General features: G+C 38.3%; 1 protein-coding gene across 5 annotated transcripts in view; it reads right to left on the bottom strand.

The window, feature by feature from the left end:
- The window catches only part of DNAI3 (dynein axonemal intermediate chain 3), a 73,785-nt gene that overhangs the window by 10,501 nt on the left and 37,993 nt on the right, over positions 1 to 25,291 (bottom strand). For all 5 annotated transcript variants that reach the window (XR_010124149.1, XM_054478126.2, XM_063653447.1 and 2 more), the window contains 5 exons: positions 20,274 to 20,347; positions 16,691 to 16,835; positions 14,791 to 14,878; positions 7,041 to 7,171; positions 3,087 to 3,150 (listed from right to left, as the gene is read on the bottom strand). Coding sequence is in view for 4 of the 5 variants with exons in the window: in XM_054478126.2 (XP_054334101.1) it covers positions 3,087 to 3,150; positions 7,041 to 7,171; positions 14,791 to 14,878; positions 16,691 to 16,835; positions 20,274 to 20,347 (502 nt within the window). In the remaining variant the exon portion in view is untranslated. The remainder of the gene's footprint in view (positions 1 to 3,086; positions 3,151 to 7,040; positions 7,172 to 14,790; positions 14,879 to 16,690; positions 16,836 to 20,273; positions 20,348 to 25,291) is intronic.

The following is a 25,291-nucleotide window of genomic DNA, read 5'->3' on the forward strand; positions in this document are numbered from 1 at the left end:
ACAAAATGTGGTGTATACATACGATGGAATAGCATTCAGCCTTGAAAGGGAAGGAAATTCTGATCTATTCTACAACATGGATAAAGCTTGAGGACATTATGCTAAATGAAATAAGCCAGTCACAAGAAGACAAATACTGCATGATTCTAGGGTAGTCGAATTCATAGAACCAGAAAGTAGAATGGTGTTTGCCGAGGGCCGGGGGACTAGGGACAAATGAGGAGTTAGTATTTAATAGGTATGGAGTTTCCATTTTGCAAGTAGAAAAGAATTCTGGAGATTGAGTGCACAGCAACATGAATGTACTTAACACCACTGAACTACATTTTTGAAACTGGTTGAGATGGTAAGTTTTATGCTTATGTGTATTTTACCACATTTAAAACATTTTTTAAGTTAAAATAAATACAAACTTAAATGTAGCTTTTCTGGATTAAAAAAAAAGGCTAATTTTCCTCAAACCAAACCCCTTGCTTGAAGAGAGCACAGAAGACCTACTTCTGAGGCCATCTTGAAGTGATCTAGAAGATTCCTGGTAAGGCTCAAGACCCCTGGAAACCAGCAGCTTTCTTCTTGCTGCTGCTCCTGTTTCTCAGAGCCTGGGTTTGCCCTCCGCGTTAGCGAGGCTTCCTTAGACACCACCTCACTCTGGGGAGCAGGGCCCTCTAAGAACTGAAATGATTACCAATGATAGTGATGTTGACAATCGTAAGGTTTGCACTTTAACATAATGTTAGATGCTCTCAGCCCATAAAAACTTTTTCTTTCTTTTGTCCATTGAAAGACAGTGTCATTCAGCAATGAATGGAGTGGTCCTTAAATTATTAAATGGACTGCCAGAGCCTCCAGGCCAGGTTATTATAAAAAAATGAAAAAGCCATTTTTCAGAGCCATTATCTAATGCTGGAGGCAATATAGAGCAAACTACCTGTGTTCAAATTCTGGTAATGCCAGCTACAACAGCTACCCATAGGGCTGCTGTGAGGACTACATGAGTTATTCACAGAAGCCTGGCACATGACTTGTGCCAATTTGTGAGTACAGTATATGATATGATTATGTCAACTGCCATCATTCAGCCAGCATTTATCTTGGCTTGTCACTTAGATCATCTGGAAAGTCTGTTTGGGCTTACTTATCACACACATCTCAATTAAGGTAATCGTCTCTTAGAAGTTTCTTCTTAAAAACCTTTTTGTCAGCCAGGCATGGTGGCTCACACCTGTAATCCCAGCACTTTGGGAGGCCGTGGTGGGTGGATCACGAGGTCAGGAGATCGAGACCATCCTGGCTAACATGGTGAAACCCCATCTCTACTAAAAATACAAAAAAAAAAAAAAAAAAAAAAAATTAGCCAGGCGTGGTGGTGGGCGCCTGTAGTCCCAGCTACTGGGGAGGCTGAGGCAGAAGACTGGCGTGAACCCAGGAGGCCGAGCTTGCAGTGAGCCGAGATCGCACCATTGCACTCCAGCCTGGGTGACTGAGCAAGACTCCGTCTCAAAAACAAAACAAAACAAAACAAACAAACAAACAAAAACCCTGTTTGTCATGGGCCCCCTCCAAAGCACTTTAGGAAGCTGGCTCTAGGAGGAAGTGGCACCCCAAGAAAATCTCTGAGACCAGGAGGAATCAGTGTCCCCTGTGCACAACCAAGTCATGGCATCCGGTCTTCAGCTTGTGTCCCAGGGGCATGGTAAGACTGCTGTCGTGTTCTATAATGCCTAGCTTGCAGTACGTGCACAATGAACACTCATTAAGTGTTGAATAAACAGATATATGAGTAAGCATAAAAGAAGTTGAATGTAATTCATGATATCCAATATCTAATTTTGAGTTCATCTTTAAATCATGAAATTGGGAATGAACGGAAAGTGGAAAATCAGTCTCTGTTCTGTGTGCACTTGTCCCTCCCTAGGATCCATCTAATCCTCTCTCAATGGCCCGCTGTTGTCAACAACACACATTTGAGGTTCCATTCAGGAAAGAAAGTGGGAGCATTTTGGCTGCAAGATTAAATGGCTACCCTGGAGGCACGGCTGATAGTCTTCTCAGATCTTACAACAGACTCTGATTTCTGGAACCACATGCAGTAGGAGTGAGGCCGGGAGGTTACAAGGGAAGACCTGAGCTCCAATAGCTGTCCCCTATAGGCTGTGGCTCTGACCTCTGGCCTCTGTCAGTCACTCACACTTCCACTCGCATGATTGACTAGATACCCTTCTGCAAAGAATCCAGCTGCTCTACCACACTGCTCCCTCATGGTGTTCTGAAGCCTTCTTGCCAGCCTTTGTGGGCCTAGCAGTCCCAGGAGCTACCTCTTCGTTTGCTTATGGTTATCCCAAACTGTGAAATGCATTAAAATATATTTTCACACTATGACAAAATTCAAAGCTTTAAAATGAGCAGTTATAATTGTAGTGAACCCCAAGGCTCTGAGCCTGCTAGAGATAGGGAGCTTTGCTTATTGGGGTGCCTGTATTCCTGACTGCAGTTCCTTCTCCTGCCTGGATGTGACCCACATGCTTCTGCTCAGCTTTCCAGAGGCCCAGGTCCTGGGAGCGGCAGACATAAAGACACAACCTGTCCTAGCCCCAAAGGAGGGTCCTGCAGTCCCTTTTCCCGTACTCTGCTGGGGTCTTCTAGATTATCTTACATTTTGCTTATAATCTCACATTGACTCAGATTTTCCACATAGATGAACATATTGAATTATTGAAACAGCACTTTATTTTTAAATTAAATCACTCAAGTTTCTCAGTCATTTAAGCAACATATAGGTCAGTGCTCCTCAAATTTTGGTGTGAAAACAAATACCCTGGAAAATGTTATTAAAATCCAGATTCTGATTCAGTAGGCCTGGGGTAGGATCTAAGATTTTTATGTGTATTTTCAGCAAGCTCCCAGGTGATGACCATGCTGCTTATTCAAGGCCTTCACCTTATTAGTCAGTACCTTAGGAGCCCTCCCTCCCATTAGCAAGACTCCCATTAGCAAGACCAGGGTGACTCTGTACTGCATAAGATTCCTTTGGGTAGTTTAAATTAAAAGGAACATCTTATTAATAACAGGGCAATCACAAAACTTACACATAAGTCGGCCAGTTTCAGGGTCTTTTTCCATTTTCCAATCTGTGTATATCACTTCGCCTTCCTAAAAATATTACAGGTTCCTGATGAGTACAATGACAACTTAAGAGACAAAAGACCTCACACTCATGTGCTAAGATTGACTGTTAAGCAAAACAAATGCAAAACAACAAGTCAATTTAATCAAGTAATTTGATCCAGTGGGGGAGAGGGAAAGCCTCAAAATAAGTACTCAATTTTATATTGAAGAAACAATGAGTTTGTTGTGTTTTTATCCACGTATAATGATGTGGAGAACATGATAGTTCTGCAGATACTCCATCTGGGACAATAGTCCCAACCGCTGGGCATCCAAAGTTTTTGTTGTTGATCCATAAAGGGAGGGATCAGCCCATCTTATTCAGTGATTACTTTTCAGCCCATTAGAAAGTCAATTGTTAATAAATATTTGTGGAATAAGCGAGAATGAGGGACTATGAATGCATACATGGTAGTAGTTACTACTTTTCAGGTTGAGAACAGGAAACATAAAGTTCAATCTAAATAAAATAGCAAGCGATATGTATTCTTGTTCTGTCTTATGGCCGTTTTAAGGAGAGGGGAAGGCAAATGGACCTGATGTAAGAAGGGGAAGAAACAGTCATGCAAAGGGGAAAGACAGAGAGAACTGATGAATTACAGAGGTAGGAGAAGTTTACAGAAAATAATTAGTCCCTCGCTGTCATTGGATGGATGAGAAAACTGAGAGAGGTTAAATGACTTGCTCTAGGTCACCCCATGTGGTCTCCTAATTCCATTGTTTCTTCACTGGATGAGAAGAGAAAAACACAGGAGTTTGTATAAAGCGGGGGATGGATTGGGATCTGTAGCCAGGAAGGGGAGATGAGAGCACATTTGATTTATGCAAAGGGAAGGATAAACTCACTGGGGACAAGGTCACTCATTCACCCACCTGAGCTTTTATTCATCTGTGTTAATTCATTTAACAAACAAGGACTGTATTTGGTGTTGGAAATTCCAAATCCAAGGACAAGCCCTCTTCCACTCATGATCCTTACAGTCTAAGGAAGCAGACAGATGGGTACATGTTTTGCTAATCTATGGCCATGTTGCACATCACCCTCAGGGATACCACTTCTTGAGCACTCAGTCCTTGCCAGCGTTCTTAGGAGCTTTATGGATGTGACCCTTAGCCCTCACCAAAGTCCTGTAAGAAAGTTATTAATATCTCCTGGGTCTCATAGCCAGTACATGAAACAATGAAATTGAATCAAGTCAACGAGGACTAGTTGGAACCAATCTAATAAATGTGTGTTGAAGACTCATCATATCATCAGTTACCTAGCTGGAAACCTTTATATCCTTCTCTAGCCACTTCTGTAATTCTGTTACCCAACTCCACTTCTCTGACCCCTGTGTTGACATTCTTGGCCCCACTGCTCAGGCCCTTTTCATTTCTGGGCTGGCCCACCTGAAATCACCGCCTGCCTGTCTTCTCTCCTTCCAGGGTTCCACTCCCTTCCCTCAACCCACGCCAGCCAGTCGAGATCCCAGTAAGGCCTCCCTGAACATCTCTATCCAAAGTAGATGGGTCAGCTGTGTCACAAGTTGGTAGAACCTTCCAATGGAATGCCAACCCCATGAGGCCAGGGAATTTTGTCTGTTTGTTCAGTGCTATATCCACAGGGCCAATAGCAATGCCTGGCATATATTAAATGTACAGTGAGTATCTGTTGAGGGATGAGTAAAGAAATTCCAAGTAGGGCAAGGCCTCCAAAGGCAGGCAAGAGTTTGTATTAGGAGGATGAGAAAAAAAGGCCGGGCATGGTGGCTCACGCCTGTAATCCCAGCACTTTGGGAGTCCAGGGAGAGCGGATCACCTGAGGTCAGGAGTTCAAGACCAGCCTGGCTAACATGGTGAAACACCGTCTCTACTAAAAATACAAAAAAATTAGCTGGGCGTGGTGGCACATGCCTGTAATTCCAGCTACTCGGGAGGCTGAGGCAGGGGAATTGCTTGAACCTGGGAGGTGGAGGTTGCAATGAGCCAAGATCGTGCCACTACACTCCAGCCTGGGTGACAGAATGAGATTCCATCTCAAAATAAAAGAAAAAAGAAAAAAGGAAAAAACAGCTGCCAGAGTGAGAGGGAGGTTGGTGCAGATAAGGTAGAGAGATAGGCAGGGGACAAATCTTATAGGTCATGGTGCAAAGAGTCTGGATTTTATTCATGTTGCACTGAGTTGTCACTGAAGAGTTTGAGCAGGGGGTGTCATGCTTTAATTTCTGCCTTAAGATCTTGCAGTCATTGATCTTTCTAAATCTGGTCTGATGGTGTCATTCACCTGCTTTAAAAACTTTGGTGCACAAAAAGACAAATATTGTATAATTCCACTTACATGAGGTATCTAGAATAGTCACATTCGTAGATACAGAAAGTAGATGGTGGTTACAAGTGGGTAGGGAAAGAAAGGAAGAGGGAGTTATTGTTTAGTGTGTACAGACGCCCAGTTTGGGATGAGGAAAAGTTCTGGACATGGATGGTGGTGATGGTTGTACAATATGAATGTGCTTTTCCAACAGATTATTGAACTCCTTTGGGAAAGGAGTTTCTTAATACCACTGAATTGTACATTTAAAAATGGCTAAGATGATTAATTTTATGTTACATATATTTTACCACAATTAAAAAATTTTTTTAAACTTTGCTGTGAAACCCAAGTTATAAAGCACATATTTATTTGGTAGTGTTGCATTGCTTATTAGATGAAACTTAAATTACCTAACACAGCAGGAAAGGCCCTTCAGTATTAGATTCCAATCAGGCATTCTAGACATACCTTTCCCTCTTACACCAAACTATTTCACTATCTCCAGACAAATCCTGGACTTTCATAACTCCAAAATATTGTTCAGGCTGTTACTTTTGCTTGGAATTCTACTCTCAACCTGATCTTTGAGATTCCTTCTCAACCTCCAACATCCAAGCAGCCTGTGGGTCGCCTTCCCCAGCCTCCTTCTTCCTATCGGAATGGCCTCTGGACTGGTGTTGGTGTTTATCATGTGTCTGCTCCTTGACTAGGCAGAAAGTGCCTTGAGGAGAGAGGGACCATGCTATTCACTTCTGATCCCAGCACCCAGTGCTGTGCCTGAGACACAGTCATGTTCTCCAGAGCTTGTGGAATTGATTGCTTTCCTCTTCATACCAAAGTGTGGATGAAGATTGCATTCTGGTGAGACAGAGCTATGGCATCTTCTCATGGTGACTTGGCCTGGGAAAAATACTCTGTATTTCAGGGAATGAGAGTCATGAGTGAAAAGAGCATCTCTGCCTCTGTATGACTATAGATAAAGTTCTGAGCCTCATTTCTTCATTTATAAAATGGCAATAATAATATCAACCTTACAGGATTACTAGGATTAAATGGGATATAATTTGGAAAATAACTTGGCACAGACACTGATACATAGAAAATGTCCAGTAAATGTGAACTCACTTTGGTTATTATTATAGTATGTCCTTAGAAAATGGTAGCCATTATCATTATTATATCCAATTGTTATTTATCTTTTGAAATGAGTGAGTTTTTTACTGTCTCTTCTACTAGATTGTGTTAGCCCAACAAAACACTATAGTTTCTTAGTAAATCTCTAACACTTAGTATGGTTTCTTCCAAATGATAAAGGTATTTGATGAATATTTGTAGATTGAAAAATATATTATTAGTTAAAAAGTATGCAATTTTACAGATTTTTCCACATATGTTCAGGAACATTTTAAAGGTGAATCTATGAGGTATCAGAGTTAAAAATGTTTAATGCAAACAAGCATACTAAAATATGAAAATGGTATAACTTTTATGTCTTTACATAGCAAAATGTACAATAGATATTGTAATAATATATTTTAGTATAAATAAGTATTAATTTTAAAAGCAGATAATTCCAATTTACCTCTGTTCCCACAAAGAACTTTGTGCAGAAGTCATCTATTGGCTTGAGAAGATTGGCCATCCCACTTTCCAGATTATGGTATGGGTTCATTTCTTCTGCCTTCTCTGTTTTGCTCTGTGCTAACATTTTATCTTTCAGAGGAGTGTGGGTAGAAGGAGTACATATTTACAGGGAAACATCTTTTAAAATATAGACAGTTTACATTTTCTGCCCCTTGCCACCTGCATTTGCCCCATTCCCTTCCCAATGTACTGAGCATAAGTCCAAGCATTTTTAGATTTCTAATTTAGCAAAAGAACCCTTTTTTGTTCCAAACCAAACATCAATGACTGTACTATATTATAGCTCTAGCTATACATGCACATAGTGTAAGAGCATAGCTAATTCGGGGGCTGAAACACAAACATCATCGGCAACCTGTTTCTTTTTAAAAGTATTTGATGTTACCTTGTTTTAAAAGTCTTTTTGTAATCTAAAATTAATAAATGCCATTTATTTAAGCCTTTGAGAATAAAGAAAAGCGTGAGTAAAAGAACAAAAATCATTCCATTATCATGTCTCCCAGAGATAATATTAAAATATTAAAATATTGTGACTTTTCTTATAAATTCACTTTTTTTAAGAAAAACTGGATAATATCCTATTTTAGTTTTATATGCTGCTTTTCTATTCTCTTAAAGCTATGCCCTAAACATTTTTCCAGGTAACTTACTAGATTTTCAAAAATATGATATTCAATTCCTGGAAAAGATGGTAGAGAAATATATGCTCATAAAACCCTCCTGTCATCACACTTCCTCAATATATCCTCTGAGTCATATTACCCAAGAGGAAACAAAAAACCATAAAACCAACCAACAAACAGACAAGTGAAAACTAAAACAGGAGAATAAAACTTCAGCTATACTAAAAAGACATATTACATTTGAAAAAAACTTTAGTATAATTCTGGACAAAACTTAAAAATGATTATCATGATTTAGTTGGTATAGTCAACCAATATTTTCTTTGTTTTGGATCTACATGTTTTGAGAGGTATCTTTTCCCACTAAGTAAGACATCAAAAACGAGTATCAAAATAAACCAAACATCAAACTAGATCTTTAAATAGCTGTATTACAAAGTGTAAACCAACATTTCAAACATGACTGGGCATAGTCAATCACATTATTCTCATTAAAAGATATTATTTATAATACATGTAGGAAGAGCAAAAAGGCATTTAGTACCCATTTAATATATACAATTAAAATCATTAAAATATTTATTTCAAATTCTTCACTCTCATTTCAATGTCTGTTCCTCTCTTTTTAAATCATGTACACAAATATGTTAGAGAAGTAGAATATGTATATAATTTGTAAATACATATACATACATTGAGAATCTGTACTCAAAAATGTTAAACAAGGGGCTATAAGATTAGAAGTGTGGAGACTTCTGGTCTCACAAGGGGAGACAAGACCCTGATCTATAGGGTTACAACTGATAATGAAGAGGAAGAGGCAAAGGTGTGATAAATGTAAAGGAAAACATGATTAACTTGAGTGAGAGACTGGAAGTGGAGGCCTGAAGAGAGAATCAGGAATGACTCAAGTTATCAATCCTGTTCTGGACACATTGACTTGGATAGGGTAGATTAGGTTCAAACCCAGGAGACAGCAAGAGTCAGATGGAGAATTCTCAGCAGAGATAAAAGTTAGAGCCATGCAGGTAGACTGTGTTACCAATGAGGAAAGCACACAGCTGAAGTTAAAGTTCAAGGTACATTCATGAGTAGATGGCAGCAGATGAAATGGAGCCAGGAAAGGAGATAGAGGAGGAATAACGGAAGAAGTAGCAGGATAGGAAAATCACAGATGCTAAGAGAAGTGTGAGCTCCAAGAAAACAGGCTGAGTTAATAGCATTTAATGTGGTAGAGCAGGGGTCTGCAGCCCCTGGGCCACAGATACTGGTCCGTGGCCTGGTAGGAACTGGTCAGTACAGCAGGAGACAAGCAGCAGGTGGGTGAAAGAGCATTACTGCCTGAGTAGTATGTCCTGTCAGACAGCAGCAGCATTATTACATTCTCACAGAAGCGTGAACCCTATTGTGAACTGGACATGCAAGGGATCTAGGCTGCACGCTCCTTATGAGAATCTAATGCCTGCCCCCCCGCCACCTCCCCCTACCACCCAGTGGAAAAATTATCTTCCACAAAACTGGTCCCTGGTGCAAAAAAGGTTGGGGAAGGCTATGATAGAGTCAAAGAAGGTGATGCTAGGGAAAAATGTGATTAACTACGTTTATTCAGAGTTGATGGGAATAACTTTGGATACTTAGATTCAAAATCATCCTCATAGGTCATGGATTTCCCATCCTTTGAGACAGTGATAATAACAGCAACTGATATTTATTGAATGCTTACTACATGCCACGTACTAAAGTGTGTGCTTTATAGGAACCATTTCATTCAGTCCTCACAAGAACTTCCAGGTGGTTATGCATGCATCCTCCTCCAAGGATGAGTAAACTGAGGCTTAGAGAGATTAAGTAATTTATGCAAGGTCTCACACATGGTAGTTAACATTTGCTGTGTGTTGACTGTGTGCTATTCTGAGAGCTTCGTGTATAACTCATTTCATCTTCACAACACCCTATGAGGTAGTTCTCTTTATTATTTACTCCCCTCATCTTCCTCACTCTATTTTCAAATGGATTTAAAAGCAAAAAAACAACTAAGGTACAGAGAGGTAAAGTAATTTAACTTGGTCAAATAATACATGTGGCTTTGGGATTTAAACCCAGACCATCAACTCCAGAATCTACTGTCTTAGCTGCTATGCCACATTGCTTAGAAGAATATATGTCAGGCTCTAAAGGCTATTCCAACAGAGGAATTCCAAAAGGATTTAGAGCAAGGGTTTCCTTATCAGAATAAATACAGAATTTCTTAAAGTGACCACTTAGAAGAGCATGGGTTGTCATGGACCTAAAATGGCAGACAAAGGGTGGGTGGTCCCTGGCCACTAGATAATGACAGAGTACCAGACACTGACACTAAGTCTCAACAGGCCTCAAGAAAAAATGGTGGGATAGCGAGGACTTGTGATACAGTCAAAGGAGAAACCAGTACAGGATCAAGAATCAAAATGTGATCAAGAACCTTATGAGTATATTCTAGTTAACAGGGCCAAATCTGGTCAGAATGGGTAGATAGTGGGCAGTGTGACCAAAGGAAATCTGAAATACCATAGTTGATCTCAAAGTCTTGAAAGCTGGCCATTCATACAGGAGGCAGATCATGGCCATACAGTGACCTTCCCCCTAAGATCAGGAACAAAACAGGGATGTCCACTCTCATACTTCATTTAACATTCTGGTGGCTCTACACAGTGCAATCAGGTAAGAAAAAAATAATCATCCAGATTGGAAAAGAAGTAAAACTGTCTTTATTTGCAAATGACATTATTATCTATATAGAAAACTCAATATGTCTAAAAGAAGCCACTATAACTAGTAAGAGATTTTAGCAAGATTTCAGGATACAAAATTAATATTCAAAGATAAATTGTAGGCCAGGCGTGGTGGCTCATACCTGTAATCCCAGCACTTTGGGAGGCCAAGGCAGGTGGATTACCTGAGGTCAAGAGTTCAAGACCAGCCTGGCCAACATGGTGAAACCCCATCTCTACTAAAAATACAAAAATTAGCCTGGTGTGGTGGCACATGCCTATGGTCCCAGCTACTCGGGAGGCTGAAGCAGGAGAATCACCTGAACTCAGGGGATGGAGGTGCAGTGAGCCAAGATCATATCACTGCACTCTAGCCTGGGCGACAGAGCAAGACTCTTTCTCAAAAAAAAAAAAAAAAAAAGATACAAATTGTATTTTTATACACTGGCAATGAACAACTGGAAATTTAAAAAGTTTAAGTACCATTAACAAGAGCACCAAAAAATATGAAGAATATAGAAACCTGTCAAAAGAGGTGAAAGACCTGTACACTGTAAAATACAAAACATATCTGAGAAATTAATGACCTAAATAAATGAACAGATATACTGTGTTTATGGGTTAAAAGACTCATTTTGTTAGATGCTAATTCTCATAATACTGACCTACAGATTCAATACAATCTCAGTCAAAATCACAGCTAGCTTCTTATGCATAACAAGCTGTTCCTAAAATTCACATGGAAAAGCAAAAAAACTTAAACAGTCAAAAACTACTTTGAAAAAAAAAAGGTTGGAAAACTAACACTATCTAATTTCAAGACTAATCATAAAGCTAGCATAATCAAAACAGTGTGGTATTGCTCTAAAGATAGGTCAATGGAACAGAATAGAGTTTAGAAATAGACTCACATATATATGGACAAGTGTTTTTTGACAAAGATGCAAAGCACTTCAGTAGAAAGAGGATGGTGTATTCAACAAATGGTGTGGGAATACCATACACAAAAAAATGAACTTTGATCCATAACATATACCAATTACAAAAATTAACTCAAAAGAAATCATAGACCTAAATATGAAACCACAAAACTAGAAAAATTAGGAAAAAACATTGGCAACTGTGGGCTAGGCAAACATTTCTTAAATTCAACACCAAAATCATGATCCACAAAAGAATAAATTGATAAGCTGGACTTCCTCAAAATTAAAAACTTCTGATTTTCAAAAGACTGCTAAGAGATGAGACAACAAATCACAGACTAGGAGAAAATATTTAAAAATCACATATCACTAGTCCTGAGAAAGAACTAGTATATAAGATATATTAAGAACTCTCAGAATTCAATAATAAGAAAACAAACAGGCCAGATGTGGTGGCTCACATCCATAATGCCAGCACTTTGGGAGGCCGATTTGGGCAGATTGCTTGAGGACAGGAGTTCGAGACCAGCCTGGCTAACATGGCAAAACCCTGTCTCTACTAAAAATACGAAAATTAGCTGGGCATGGTGGCACACGCCTATAATCCCAGGTACTCGGTTGGCTGAGGCATGAGAATCACTTGAACCCAGAGGCAGAGGTTGCAGTGTGCCGAGACCATGCTACTGCACTCCAGCCTGGGCAGCAGAGCAAGACTCTGTCTCAAAAATAAAAATAAAACAAACAACCCAACTGATAAATGGGCAAAAGATTTGAACAGACACTTAACCAGGGAAGATATACAGGTGGCAAAAAGACATGTGAAAATCTGCTTACTTAAGTCATTATGTAAGCTAGTGTAAATGAGATCTGACTGTATATTTTAGAATGGTTAAATTAAAAGGATTAACCATATCAACTGTTGGCAAGGATGTGGAGAAAATGGAACTCTCCATACACTGTTAGTGGGAATGTAAACTGGTAAAACTGGAAAATGCTTTGGCAGTTTCTGAAAAAGTAAAACATATACCTGCCATATAATACAACCATTCTATTCCTAGGGATGTACCCAGGAAAATATGAAGGCATATGTCTATACAAAGACTTGTACATGAATGTTCATAGAAGCTTTATTTGTAATAGGCCTAAGTTAAAAATCCAAATGTTATCAACAGGTGAATGGATAAACAACTGTTGTGTATCCATACGATGAAATGCCACTCTGTAATAAAAACGATTCATTCAGACAACATGAATTAATTCTAAAATAATCATGCTGATTAAAAGAAGCCAGATTGCTGCACGTGGTGGTGCATGCTTGTAGTGCTGGCTACTCAGGAGGCTAAGACAGGAGGATCGCTTGAGCCCAGGAGTTAGAGGCTGCAGTGAACTATGATCATGCCCCTGCATGCCAGCCTGGGTGACAGAGTGAGCCCCCATCTCTTAAAAAAAAAAAGAGTATATACTGTATGATTTACATAAAATTCTAGATAATGAAAACTAATGTATAGTGACAGAAAGTAGATCCGTTGTGGCCTGGGAGTGAGGGAGGTGCTGGAGGGAAGTCTCCCAAAGGGAATTCCTCTATGAATAAACTTTTGGGAGTGGTGAATATGTTCATTATCTTGATTATGTTGATGGTTTCATGGGTGTGTACATATGTCAAAGCATATCAAATTGAACACTTTGACAACATGCAGTTCATTGTACGTCAATTATACCTCAGTGTGGTTGTTAAAAATGAATAAAAACCCCTCACACTTTAAAAGAGATATTGATATCCTTCCTATAAACTGGATAAAGGTAGTCTCATCCTCCTGGCCACCTGTTTTCATTAGGTTAAAAAATAATACTAGGACATTTAATAAGGTTACCTTTTTACAAGTTATATTAACCTCTCTCAGCCTTGGTTTTCTTAATCATAAAATGGTAATGGAAATTCCCAGCTTGCAGATTGTTGTGATCATTAGCATCTGTTTTTGCTCACCATCGTACCCCTGGGGCCTAGCACAAAGTAAGCAAATCATAAATATCTGTTAAATGAATGAAAGTATGTGCAATATTAGCACTGTACCTGAACCATGGCTGGAATGTGATACATTATAACCAGTGATCAAATACAAAAGAGGAGGAAAAGAAGGAAGAGGAGGAGAGGTGGAGAGGGAGAAAACTCCCGTTAGATTCCCTCTAGAATGAAGGAGGCCCTAATAGAGAAACAGCATGCAATGTTTTAATAATGCTTTGAAAATGTCTATAAAAGTTTAGTGATTCAGTATTTTTTAGCATGAGGTTTTGGGTTATATCAATAAAACACATGGCTTCAAAGTGAAATTTTGCTCAAGCTGGGTATTAGTTATGTGTAACATGTTTTTCTTAGATATTCTATCATTTAACATTGAAAAATTTATAAATGGAAATCCTTTTGATAAGGTGAATGTTTGGGAAATATTTCAATTGCTAGTTATTCTCGAACATTTTCATTATGCATTGCTCTCCAGGTGGGATATTCATGCATACCTTTATCTTAATAGTTTTGACAGCTTATATGTGCACCCTTCAATTATTTCAACAAAGATGTGTGGGTTGAGCTGAGATAGATTTAAAAGTCAGTTTTCTTTCTTTATTCAGTTTTATCTTGGTGCTGTATAAATATTATTTTTAAAAATTATGTTCTAATTGAGAATGGTAATTTGTTTCTTGATACTTAATAACTTATTTTACTAGACTTCAGATGTGTTCCATCCTATAGCATTATTCTTTGAGCACGTAACATTCATTAAGTGGGCTTCATTTTATTTTAATGTAATGAGTTTTTGAAGACACATAAATGTGCTCAATAAATATTCTGAGAAGCTGAAATGAACTGAATCTTTTTTGTGTATAGGCAATTTTAATGTGTTGGCAATAGCTATTATTGCCATTATAAAGTTCCACATTGGAGGGTTTGATTTTCTGTATTCTTTTTACAAATTAGACTATCCTAGTGAGTAACTCACGTTAGTCATAATCAGCTACTAACACTCAAACTAGTAAATTTATTTATTTATTTATTTATTTATTCATTTATTTATTTATTTTTGAGACGGAGTCTCGCTCTGTTGCCCAGTTTGGAGTACAGTGGCACGATCTCGGCTCACTGCAAGCTCCGCCTCCCGGGTTCACGCCATTCTCCTTCCTCAGCCTCCGGGATAGCTGGGACTACAGGCGCCCGCCACCACGCCCGGCTAATTTTTTGTAGTTTTAGTAGAGACGGGGTTTCACCGTGTTAGCCAGAATGATCTCGATCTGCTGACCTCGTGATCCGCCCGCCTCAGCCTCCCGAAGTGCTGGGATTACAGGCGTGAACCACCGCGCCCGGCCTTTTTTTTTTTTTTTAAATAAGCAAAGGCAGTTACCTTGTGTTTTGCAAAGAAGATGGTCTTCATTCAGGCTTATCTTGGTTGGACAGTGGTCTAAACTTGTTTCACCCTTGGACAGCCTTACCTTTTGGGAGAACATATAGCAAAGATTATTTCCACATATCCTGAAATTATCCTTGGGTAATTTATTCTTGCCTTTCCCTTCTGCTCCCATATTGAAGGAAACCCACCTCCTTTTTTTTCTTCTTTCCCTTTCCTCCCTCAAATTTCTAGTTTCTTTCCTCCATGGAAAGCACCTAAACCACATTTCTAAACCCAGCTACAGAAAGGAGCTTGTCTGAGGACACATTTCCACATCCCAAATTCTCATGTGTCATTTTCTTTCTGAAAAATGTATTGTATTGTATTCCATAATACATCCTTAGTAGTTTTAATATAAAATAATAACTTGTTACCCTGTTCCCTAAATCTTTCAGTTAAATGAGACCCCAGAAAGTTGTGCAGGGACCTTGCATCTGCTTGGCCACCTCCAAGTCCTCTCAGGAACACATGCACTGGAGTTCCAGAAGGCCCTGGGCCTGCACTGCATCCTGGTGGCTGGAAAGAGAAACTGTCACACTTCACAGTTTTCCCTCACAGTTCCCTCAGCTCTTTCTCCTTCAGGATGTTTGTACACATGCTATGCAATTATTCTTTGATGAGTTTGGGGTTGTTTGTTTGAACTATTCATAGCTCAGTAGATCCTACCCCCAGTCCCCCAAATTTATAATCTTCTCTTTCCAATTCTTTCCCAGTTATCTCAGCAATATTCTTATTCCTCCATGTTCTCTCTTCCACTGGGAGCAAATACAAAATAATATAATTCTTGTGATATTTGTAAATCAGAAGAAAAGTATTAAGTTTAAACTTAAAACTAGACATTCTAAAGAAAGAGAGCCATCAAGTTTGAAGTCCATTTATATTTTCCACACATATCTTGTCCATAGCTATATTTTTCTCAAATTAAAACTGCTTTTCTTCAAGCTCTGCCATGTGAGATAAATACAAACAACTTCTCATTCAGTTAATTTTCAGTTCTGTTTGGTCATAGGTATTATCAAGCTTTCCGTGGTCTAATATCCCAAAAAACGTACAGAAGGAACAATACCAGTTCCTTCTATTGATAGGCAAAATATGCAGAATTTTGGCTACAGTAGAGAGGAAAATTAGCTTTTCTGGGCTAACTTGAGCACCAACCAATTTTCAGGCAACTGACATGCTATTGGATAATTATTACACACACCATTTGGAAATTGTGGCTTGTTTATACATGAAATATCTATCTTGAATTCATGATGATTTTGATTTCTACCTGGATCTAAAGAGGCATCAAAATAACTTGTAGGGGGGAAGGAAAGAAGTGGGGCAAAGGTTGAAAAACTACCTATTGGGTACTATGTTCACTACTTGGGTGATGGGTTCAACAGAAGCCCAAACCCCAAAATTATACAATATAACCATGGGACAAACCTGCACATGTACCCCCGAATCCAAAAATAATAATTAAAAAATAATGAGAGCTTGAAGCTCTCCCAGGAACTCTGAAACCTATCATTGTTATTGGCACAGTTAGAATGACTGAAATGTTTTTCTGCTCCCTTTTTCTGTATATTGCAAACATCAGCTACATCAGCAACCATATACTTCTTCATTGTCAACTTTTCAAAGTAAATCTGTGTAAATCATTATGCAATATATACAATAACATGTATCAATTAAAAATAAAATAAAACTAAAAATCCTCTCAATCAAGGAATTTATTGGTTGAATAAACACAAATTGTACAGTCTTGTGTTAATCTGAGCTGCTCTACTTTTAGAGAGTGTGTGTATGTCTATGCATGCAAAGTAAATAGTGTATTATGCAAACAGGATGGACTAAACCCCACATTACTTACCTTAGTGAGAGGTTTCCAGGAGAGATCTAGATGCAAAAAAGTAGATGGTACATCAAAAGGAATTTCAATACTTTCCTCCTTCTTTTTCTCTGTTGTTTGGGGGGTTAAAAGTTTCTGTGGTCTAATATCCCAAAAACATATTGTGCTAAAAAAAAGTTTATATATATTTTTTATTAAGTACAAACAAGAGGTGCCGCCTCAGGACTACCATTAATGCTGCTACATATTAGCATTGTGACCATGGCTATATTTTAATGTATCTGAAACTAAGATTTTTATGAAATGAGACAGCTTTGTACTTTATATTTTAGAGAATTAAACTGTTTATTGAGTTAACAGCCTCCCTCATCTTGGGACTAATAACATATGAGAATTGAGTTTGAAATTGATGCAATCTTTTAAAAATATAAGTTTTATTTAGATATAAAATCATATACCACAACATTCATCCAATTAAAGTGTATAACTCAATGGTTTTCAATATAGTCACAGAGTTGGGAAGCCATCACCACAATCAATTTTAGAAGATTTTCATCACACTCTCCCGACTCACCAAAACACCTCATGCAGATTAGCAGTCACTTCCTATTAGCAGTTTTTCCCAAGCCATCCCACCAGCCCTAGACAACTACTGATCTGCTTCTTAGCTCTACAGATTTTACTATGCTGGACATTTCATAAAATGAATCATATATGGTCTTTTGTGGCTGCCATTTTTCTCTTAGCATGTTTTTAAGGCTCATTTGTGTTGTGGCTGGCACGTATCAGGACTTCATTACTCCTTACTGATGAATATTCCATTGTGTGAGTATACTACATTTTATGTATCCACTCATCAGTACATTTGATAAATAAATTTGAATTCCGCACCTCCCCACCACAGCTTTTTGACTATTGCAAATGCTGCCAGTGAACATTTGTGTATGTTTGCATTTCTCTTGGGTGTATCTAGGACTGGAATTGCTGGGTTAAATGGTAACTGTGTTTAATCTTTTGAGGAACTGCCAGATTGTTTTCCAAAGCAACTGCACCATTTTTACATTCTATCAGCAATGTGTAATCACTCCAATTTATCCAAATCTCCTCACGTTCACCAACACTTGTTGCTTTTTGTCTTTTGATTATAGCCATTCTAGTGGGTATAAAGTTGTATTTCATCAAAAGTAGTTTTGGGTTGCATTTGTGCTTTTGTTGTAACATCTAAGAAATCACCCCTCAATTCAAAGTCATGAAGATACGAGACTATGTTTTCTTCTAAGAGTTTTCTAGTTTTAGCTCTTACATTTAGGTCATTATTCCATTTTAAACGTTTGTATATGGGGTGAGATAGGAATCCAACTTTATATTTTGCATGTGGATATCCAGTTGTCCCAGCACCATTTGTTGAAAAGATTATTCTTTATCCATTGAATTGTCTTGGCGTCCTTGTTGAAAATCAGTTGGCCAAAGATGTATGGGTTCATTTCTGGACACTCAGGTCTATTTCACTGATCTACGTATCTATCGTTATGCTAGTTCTAGTACATCTGTCTCTATTACTATAGCTTTGTAGAAAGTTTAGAAATTTGGAAGTGTGAGTCCTCCAACTTTTTTCTTCCTTGACAAGATTGTTTTGGCTATTCTAGGTCTCATTATTTGCCTTCCCCTGATAGCTAATGATACTGAGCATCTTTTTATGTGCTTATTGACCATTTGTGTATCTTCTTTGGGGAAATATCTACTGAGAACCTTTGTTCACTTTTTAATTGGGTCATTTGGGTTTTTATTGTTGCATGGTAAGAGTTCTTTTATATATTGTGGATACAAGTCTTTTATCAGATATATGATTTGTAAATATTTTTTCCTATTCTGTGGTTGTCTTTTCAATTTATTGGTAGTAATTTTGGAAGCTCAAAAAGTTTTAATTTTGATGAAGTCCAATTTATCTATTTTTTTCTTTCACTGCTTGCACTTTTGGTGTTTCATCAAAGTCATATAATCTTAAAAGTGATATAGTGAAAATAACATACACAGAGTTGGATATAATGTGCTTTGTACACAGTAGGAACCCAACAAGACAAGGAGTACCCAGGCTGGAGTGCAGTGGCACGATCTCGGCTCACTGAAACCTCCGCCTCCTGGGTTCAAGTGAGTCTCCTGCCTCAGTTTCCTGAGTAGCTGGGACTGCAGGCATGTGCCACCATGCCCAGCTAATTTTTTGTATTTTTAGTAGAGACGGGGCATTCTGGTGGTTCTTTGGGGAACCACCCCATTCTCCATTACATGCAGTCAGGTTGGGATCGTCACTCAAGGTGCTCTGTCATTTCTTCCCTGGCTAAAGGGATGGGTTCACGATACAGTGGGAGCCAGGCACACCCCTTCCAGTTAATTTGAATCTTGAGCAGCGGGACACAATGATTGGCACTGATTCATTCAGAGAAAAGGGGCTGGCCATTTGTTCCTGCTACCCAAATCTCTGAGGCTGTTTCCAAGGCCCAAGTCAGCTCTTCCTTTGATTCAGGAATGTCATTACTTACTAGCTACAATATAGGACATTCAGTAGTATTACATATAACTCACTCTATATTTAGTCAGCTATAGGTGGAATATGAATTTGCCTTCAGAGCCTCATATTTTCTTTTCTTTCTTTCTTTTTTTTTTTTTTTTGAGACAGAGTTTCGCTCTTGTTGCCCAGGCTGGAGTGCAATGGCGCAATCTCGCACCTCATATTTTCTATCTGTAAATATTTTTCAGGGTTGTTGCAAATATAAAAATAGTTAACCTATTAAAGCACTCAGTAGAGTATTGGCATAAATATCCAATACAATTATTTCCAATAAACTTATTTATTTCCCTTAAGTTAGCCACAGTCAATTCTCATTGCCTGTAGTCACAGAATCTTCCCCAACACATGCTCACAGGATTAATCATGTCTCCCTCATCCCTGGCCCATGGCTGCTACTAACATCACTTGTGCCTTCTTCTGCCACTCCACAACTTTTTCTGTGGCATATGGTGTCATTGTTTCCACTGGGGTCAAAGCTATTTGGAATGGGAAAGTTTGTCCAGCATTTGGATGCTAGATAATGATATTACTCTTCATATTTCCTGTTTCATTATGAATTCTTAGTTCTATAAACTGGGAGATGTAATTTTATTTAAGTAAATCTTCTTCAATGTAGCTACCGAGTTGTTTATAAAATCACTTTTTATAAATATACAATAAAAATGTAAAAACTCTTCTACTTTTAAAAAGAGGCTTTCCCAATTAAATGTTGTAATCTTCAAAATTCTTAGATAAAATTGAATATAAATAACATACATTACAAATTTACAAATATGAGAATGTGAAGAAGAAGAACTATGGATAATGCTATACAACGTTATCAACCACAAAGCTTAGTTAATTCTTCTTTACATAACATATTTACCTCTATAAAACAATTTTTAAGCTAGCAACAATCCATAACATTCTTTCATTTAGTTATATTAGATTTAATTGCTACCATAAATATTAAGGAGAAGAAGACACTGATTTTAGGAGCATCGAAGAAAAAACACCATGTATGAAAACACATTAGGAAATGTTTGAAACAACACTTACCAATCTGCTGAACATGTGACAAGTTGACAGCATATTCCACTTCGATTCTCAAAGACGGAGCCCATTCTGTTAATCTATTTTTCAAAAATGAAAGAGAAATAAAATTGTTTTTCTCATAGCTATTTACCTTTTAAATTCTTTTCTTCTTTGTTTTAAATGTTAATAAAAGAACATACCGGCGGGGGGGCAGTGGCTCAGGCCTGTAATCCCAGCATTCTGATAGGCTGAGGCAGGGAGGATCACGAGGTCAGGAGATAGAGACCATTCTGGCTAACACGGTGAAAGCCTGTCTCTACTAAAAATACAAAAAATTAGCCGGGCGTGGTGGCGGGCACCTGTAGTCCCAGCTAGTCCGGAGGCTGAGGCGGGAGAATGGCGTGAACCCGGGAGATGGAGCTTGCAGTGAGCCGAGATGGCGCCACTGCACTCCAGCCTGGGCGACAGAGCAAGACTCCATCCCGAAAAAAAAAAAAAAGGACATACCACTATCTCAGAAGTTTGTGAAACAGAAGGTTTAAAATTAAATACAATTCTGCAACATATTCTTGTCTAGTCTTTTGTCACAGAAACATTTTTACATAGTTGTAATTAGAATGCATATAAATTTTTATACTGAGATTTTTCCTTCCACATAATTTGAACATTTACCTATATATTCATAAACTATTATTATTATTATTATCATTTTGAGAAAGCATCTCATTCTGTGCCCCAGGTTGGAGTACAGTGGCACAATCTCAGCTCACTGCAACCTCAGCCTCCCAGGTTCAAGTGATTCTCCTGGGTCAGCCTCCTGAGTAGCTGGGATTACAGGCATGTGCCACCATGCCCAGCCAATTTTTGTATTTTTAGTAGAGACGGGGTTTTGCTATGTTGGCCAGGCTGGTTTGGAACTCCTGGCCTCAAGTGATCCACCCACCTCAGCCTCTGAAAGTGCTGGGATTAGAGGCATGAGCCATGCGCCCGGCCTCATAAATTATTCTAATCCTTTTATAATATATGGATGATATTACCATAATAATGGATAATACCACCATTGCATTATCCATTATTATTAGACATGTAGGCTCTGTCAGTTTTTCACTGAATTGTACAGTCGAACATAGATGCTTTTATGAGGTTGCTAAGCAGGTAAGATCAATGGGAAAGAGGCTAAGTGTTAAATGAGACACCAAATAAAAGTGTGCCATGACTGTTGTAAGACCTGACCTTTTTGTAATTACCGGCAAAAGTCTGCATGCACACAGAGGATTCACAGGAGGGTTTATGGTTCCTCAGGTCCTAGAAGGTCCAAAATTCCAACCCACTAGCTCTCAAAGGAGGCAGCAGGCTTTGAGGCAACCTGTGAAGATGCCACTCTGGAACTGAGAGGGAAACACATGACTTTCCTCAATTCTCTAACTGATAGAACTGATGAGCAAAATAATAAACAGAGGTGGGGCTTCTAGCAGCAAATGAAGTTAGGTGAAAACAGGGGTGGGGAAGGTATAGGTGGCACCCGGGTCATGTCTGCAGGCATCCAGAAGCCAGGCAACCACAAACCTGATGGACATCTCTGTGGCCTGAACTACCAACTTCCACTCATTCTAGAACCTGCATGGTGTTACCTCTCTCTCTACTGAGGCTTTTCTGCTATAATGAAGTCAGAGACCCGAGATGTGCTTGCTCTGGGGTTTTACGTTTTAATGACTAAAAATCCAAAAACATAACAGTATTATAGAAGTTTGGAAAACAGAATATTTTAGAATCATATATAATTCTCCCATATATTCTCTTCCAGTCTTCTTTCATGGAAACACTGTGACATGATTTTTCAAGGTATGCATATAATTTTGTAGCTAGAGATACAAATTGGATCATTTCTTAGTATGAATTCTCTAAAATTGGAATTACTGGTCAAACAGTTTGAAAATCTGGATGACTTAAGAACCACCTTGACTAACTGCATTCCAAAAGTTTTATGTTGAAATCAGCAATGTGTTCTGGTTTCACCACTTTATTCTTTTTAATATATTAATCAAATTTTTCATTTAAAAATTAAATAAATCCACAGTGGCACATTATTGTTGCCTTACTATTAATTTCTTTGATATTAGAAAGGCTGAATGATTTTCATGTTGATTTACTGTTTTATTTTATATGTCTTTTGCTTATTTATAAAAAATTTTTATATTTACCATATTTGGTACAAATATTTTCCTCCATTTTGTTATTTGTTCTTTACTTTTTATTTTTTATTGATGCATAGCAGATGTACATATTTGGGGGGTATATGTGATATACTGATACATTCATACAATGTTTAAAGATGAAATCAGGGTATTTGGGCTATCCATTACCTTAAATATTAATATTTATTTTCTTTATACTAGGAACAATCAAATTATTCTCTTCTAGCTATTTTGTAATGTATAATAGATTATTGTTCATTATAGTCACCCTACTAATCTGTCAAACACTGGGTCTTATTTCTTCTATCTAACTGTATATTTGTTCCCATTAATTAACCTCTCTTTATCCCTCTCATTATTTAATTTTTTTGTTGTTTGTTTTTACATAGAGACGGGGTTTCGCCATGTTGCCCAGGCTGGTCTTAAACTCCAAGTCATCCTCCTGCCTCAGCCTCCTAGTGTTGGAATTATAGGCATGAATGAGCCACCATGCCCGGCCTCTCATTATTTTTTAATTTAGAAATTTATATGTGTATATTTTGAATCTGTCAATCATTCCTTTCTGATTTCTTTCAACATTAATCATCTTTGAAAACTATCTTCATTCCAGAGTCTGATATTCTATTTTGATTTATTGTATTTTTCTATGATTTGTTATTTTCTTTTTTTTTCTTTTTTTTTTTTTTTTGAGATGGAGTCTCGCTCTGTCGCCCAGGCTGGAGTGCAGTGGCGCGATCTTGGCTCACTGCAAGCTCCGCCTCCTGGGTTCACACCATTCTCCCGCCTCAGCCTCTGGAGTAGCTGGGACTACAGGCGCCCGCCACCACGCCCGGCTAATCTTGTTTTTGTATTTTTAGTAGAGACGGGGTTTCACCATGTTAGCCAGGATGGTCTCCATCTCCTGACCTCGTGATCTGCTCGCCTCGGCCTCCCAAAGTGCTGGGATTACAGGCGTGTGAGCCACTACGCCCAGCCTGTTATTTTCATTTAAATTTAAAATCATCTCAATTAAATTGCATGCATTTAATTGAGTGTTGAAATGGAAGTGATATGAAGTTCCTTTACTTGTATTACAACTCCCATTATTATATGTAAACTTTCAATATATCACAGAAACTATATGTGGGCTATTTATTTTGGTTCATTATGACTTCTAAAAGTATCATTGCTTTGCACCATCCATTTGAATACCTCTTACAACTGGTATAATGATAATCACCTCTTACAACTCTAATTTCTCAGAATATTCTTTTTTTTTATGTTCAAGTGCTATTTATTTTATTTTATTATTATTATACTTTAAATTTTAGGGTACATGTGCACAATGTACAGGTTTGTTACATATGTATACATGTGCCATGTTGGTTTGCTGCACCCATTAACTCGTCATTTAGCATTAGGTATATCTCCTAATGCTATCCCTCCCCCCTCCCCCCACCCCACAACAGTCCCCAGAGTGTGATGTTCCCCTTCCTGTGTCCATGTGTTCTCATTGTTCAATTCCCACCTATGAGTGAGAATTGCGGTGTTTGGTTTTTTGTCCTTGCCATAGTTTGCTGAGAATGATGGTTTCCAGCTTCAACCATGTCCCTACAAAGGACATGAACTCATCATTTTTTATGGCTGCATAGTATTCCATGGTGTATATGTGCCACATTTTCTTAATCCAGTCTATCATTGTTGGACATTTGGGTTGGTTCCAAGTCTTTGCTATTGTGAATAGTGCCACAATAAACATACGTGTGCATGTGTCTTTATAGCAGCATGATTTATAATCCTTTGGGTATATACCCAGTAATGGGATGGCTGGGTCAAATGGTATTTCTAGTTCTAGATCCCTGAGGAATTGCCACACTGACTTCCACAATGGTTGAACTAGTTTACAGTCCCACCAACAGTGTAAAAGTGTTCCTATTTCTCCACATCCTCTCCAGCACCTGTTGTTTCCTGACTTTTTAATGATCACCATTCTAACTGGTGTGAGATGGTATCTCATTGTGGTTTTGATTTGCATTTCTCTGATGGCCAGTGATGATGAGCATTTTTTCATGTGTCTTTTGGCTGCATAAATGTCTTCTTTTGAGAAGTGTCTGTTTATATCCTTCGCCCACTTTTTGATGGGGTTGTTTGTTTTTTTCTTGTAAATTTGTTTGAGTTCATTGTAGATTCTGGATATTAGCCCTTTGTCAGATGAGTAGCTTGCAAAAATTTTCTCCCATTTTGTAGGTTGCCTGCTCACTCTGATGGTAGTTTCTTTTGCTGTGCAGAAGCTTTTTAGTTTAATTAGATCCCATTTGTCAATTTTGGCTTTCGTTGCCATTGCTTTTGGTGTTTTAGACATGAAGTCCTTGCCCATGCCTATGTCCTGAATGGTAATGCCCAGGTTTTCTTCTAGGGTTTTTATGGTTTTAGGTCTAACATGTAAGTCTTTAATCCATCTTAAATTAATTTTTGTATAAGGTGTAAGGAAGGGATCCAGTTTCAGCTTTCTACATATGGCTAGCCAGTTTTCCCAGCACCATTTATTAAATAGGGAATCCTTTCCCCATTGCTTGTTTTTGTCAGGTTTGTCAAAGATCAGATGGTTGTAGATATGCAGCATTATTTCTGAGGGCTCTGTTCTGTTCCATTGATCTATATCTCTGTTTTGGTACCAGTACCATGCTGTTTTGGTTACTGTAGCCTTGTAGTATAGTTTGAAGTCAGGTAGCGTGATGCCTCCAGCTTTGTTCTTTTGGCTTAGGATTGACTAGACGATGCGGGCTCTTTTTTGGTTCCATATGAACTTTAAAGTAGTTTTTTCCAATTCTGTGAAGAAAGTCATTGGTAGCTTGATGGGGATGGCAT

Source organism: Pongo pygmaeus, chromosome 1, assembly GCF_028885625.2.
Source record: "Pongo pygmaeus isolate AG05252 chromosome 1, NHGRI_mPonPyg2-v2.0_pri, whole genome shotgun sequence".
Taxonomy (NCBI): Eukaryota; Metazoa; Chordata; class Mammalia; order Primates; family Hominidae; genus Pongo; species Pongo pygmaeus.